The 2,896-nt window shown below is 35.0% G+C and overlaps 1 protein-coding gene across 1 annotated transcript; it reads left to right on the top strand.

Moving 5' to 3' along the window:
- Nucleotides 1-359: 359 nt before the first annotated feature.
- On the top strand, nt 360-2,102 carry LOC131054577 (probable CCR4-associated factor 1 homolog 7). Its single transcript, XM_057989119.2, has one exon. The coding sequence runs from the start codon at nt 757-759 to the stop codon at nt 1,576-1,578; it is 822 nt and encodes a 273-aa protein (XP_057845102.1). The 5' UTR covers nt 360-756; the 3' UTR covers nt 1,579-2,102.
- Nucleotides 2,103-2,896: the final 794 nt, after the last annotated feature.

Genomic DNA, 2,896 nt, shown 5'->3' with positions numbered 1-2,896 from the left:
TTTGTCCCTTCTAATGTAGAGGATGAACTTGATGAACATTCACATTTTTTTAAATAGTGTATTATCTTCTTTATCAATAAAAAGTAATATACACCTTCTTCATAAAAATTGAAGAAAAACATCAAAACAATTAACATATAAATCCTAACACTACATTAAATTTATCAGATTTCTACAATTCATTATAATTGATTTCTAAATTTAACTACATAAAAAATTAACTAAAACTATAATGATTAATACTATATTCTTAAATATAAAAGAAAAAGAAAAACTCTTTAAAAAGAAAATACATTCAATGTTGGATACGAAGCCCTTGAGAACTTTCTAAAGCCAATCAATCACATTGTTATGCAAAAGAGCCTGAACAAACAAAACATATAAAGAAGCTTAGTACATTGCCTCAATATCACAGAATATTTCTTGGGAATATAAATTGCCTCAATATCACAGAATATTTCATCTCAAACGGTCAGCTTAATACATTGAATTTTCTGCCATCAATTTTGGTGCAGACAGGAAGTTTTTCAGCTCGAGTAAAATTCAATACACATGAGTAGTTCTTTCCTCATTGGGTGAATATTCCAGCTTGACATTTGGTGTGTGCGGGACAATTTAACCAAAATCCACTTGATCCTGAGTAATTCTGAGGTTCTGAGGTTTTCTTGGGTTCTGCTGAGGATTTCTTGTACGATTGCTGAGCACCATTGCCTTGCGTCCATCGTCATAATTGCTCTCTATGTTCAGACATCACTGATGGCAAGTGCAGGGACAAGCACCCGTACAACGACCAGCACGGATGATGGTCTTTTAATTCGTGAGGTATGGGCAGCTAATCTGGAAGAAGAATTCAGGCTAATTAGTGAAATCGTAGATGATTATCCGTACTTAGCCATGGACACAGAATACCCCGGGGTCGTTTTTAACCCTGTGGGCAGTTTCCAGAGTGATGCAGAATACAAGTACGCCAAGCTCAGAGACAATGTGAATCTATTGAAATTAATTCAATTGGGTTTCACATTTTCTGATAAGAATGGCAACTTGCCCAAATGTGGAACTAATCAGGAATGCGTGTGGCAGTTCAATTTCAGGGAGTTCAATAGCCATATTGATAAGTATAATCTTTCTTCGATCGAGATGCTTAAGCAGTGTGGTATTGATTTTCAGAGGAATGAGCAATTTGGTATTGATTCCAAAGTTTTTAGGGAGCTTTTCATGTCCTCTGGGGTGTTGCTAAAAGAGAATGTACAGTGGATTACATTTCACGGGGGATATGATTTTGGGTACCTGATGAAATTGCTCTCGAAGCAAGATTTGCCGAAAGATCAAGCTGATTTTTTCAAGCTATTTAGGACCTATTTCCGTAAATCGTATGATACCAAGATTTTGTCAAAACATTGCATTGAACGCCTCCCTGATGGATTGAGCATGCTGGCAGAACATCTGAAGGTGGAAAGGGTTGGATCTAGCCACCAAGCTGGCTCTGATAGCTTGCTTACTTCACGTGTCTTTTGGAAGCTGCAACAGGGTTTTATTAATGGATCTATTGAGCCTCTTTCTGGTCTTTTCTGGTATTGAGCAATGAGAATGGGAGCCCAAGTATTTTATTGCCCCTCTTTGTGTACCGCAATGTCTTTGGTATAGAATCTTCTTTCATGCCACCTATTTTTTCTCATAATATCAAAATACCTCAATTCTTTAAATTGTTTTTCCACCGAAACAGAGTGAGCTATTTTCTTTCCACTTAAAATGCATTGTTGATTTAGTATCTGCAGTTGCAGTGCATAGTGTTATGTAATTCCACCATTTTCTTTCTCTTAAGACGTGGGCTACTCTGGTGGAACATAATATAACTCTTACAAGAAAAGATGAGAAAATGTCCGCATATCTACAAAGGTTAATTTTTAATATTTTGCTGTAGAAGAACATGCATGGATTTCTTTTAGAGATTCAAGGCCTATACAGTCTTTAGTTATTGAGGAAACTAATTGTAGTTAAAACTAATTGGATCTCTAGTTTCTCCGTGGTAGTTGTTTATTTTCAGTATAAGTTGAATTTCTTGGATGTGAATGCAGTATGTATGTATAATGGAGGAAAAGATCAATTAAAAGAGATCATTATTGAAATTGTACAATACTTTGGTGATGAGGAATACTTTATATCATTAAATGTTTAGAAATTGCACACACATGGCTGCTTCTTTTATGCAAAGAGAACAGATAGAGTATATTGGTAAGTTTTACTGTTTGATCAAGACATGGTAGGTTATTAGAGCACTATTGTTCCAGTTGGACTTAGCCATCAAGTCATTTTCTAGTAGTCTTTTGAATTCATCTACTCCTTGGGCATTGCTGCAGAGCTTTAAATTGCTTGTCTGCTGATAATGTGAACAGCAGGCCTTAATTAGCCCTTCTGTGTAAAGGATTTGGTGTTACAGTGTTTTTTTTCTCTGAGACCAATTTTGGTCTTATCAGTGAAATACCTCAATTCTTTTTCTCCAATTTTTATGGAAACGAACTAGTTTTCTGTGGAACTAAGTGGGTTATTTTCTTTTCTTCTGGAATGCACTGTTGGGTGAGTATCTGTTGTAGTATTGTGTGGTATCATATTTCCCTGTTTTCGTTTGTATTTTTTTTGTTAATTTAATTTATGTTTGTTACTTGAGAAAATGTTATATGTATCTATAATGATCGTTCTTGATCTTTGCGCTGCTGAAACGAATACTTGCTTCTCCATTGACTGTTAATTGTCAAGACTTTTGAAAACGCTTGCAGTGTGTATACTGCAGGCTGAAGCAAGACAATAGCAAATAGTTTTTAAAAAAGTTACAGTTACATAATTGGAACATGGATTTTTTTTGTTCCCGTATATGCTTATGTAATTTCTACCATATAAT

This window comes from Cryptomeria japonica, chromosome 3 (assembly GCF_030272615.1).
Source record: "Cryptomeria japonica chromosome 3, Sugi_1.0, whole genome shotgun sequence".
Lineage (NCBI taxonomy): Eukaryota > Viridiplantae > Streptophyta > Pinopsida > Cupressales > Cupressaceae > Cryptomeria > Cryptomeria japonica.
Note: the sequence above shows the minus strand (reverse complement) of the source record. Positions and strands in the feature narration are given on the sequence as shown.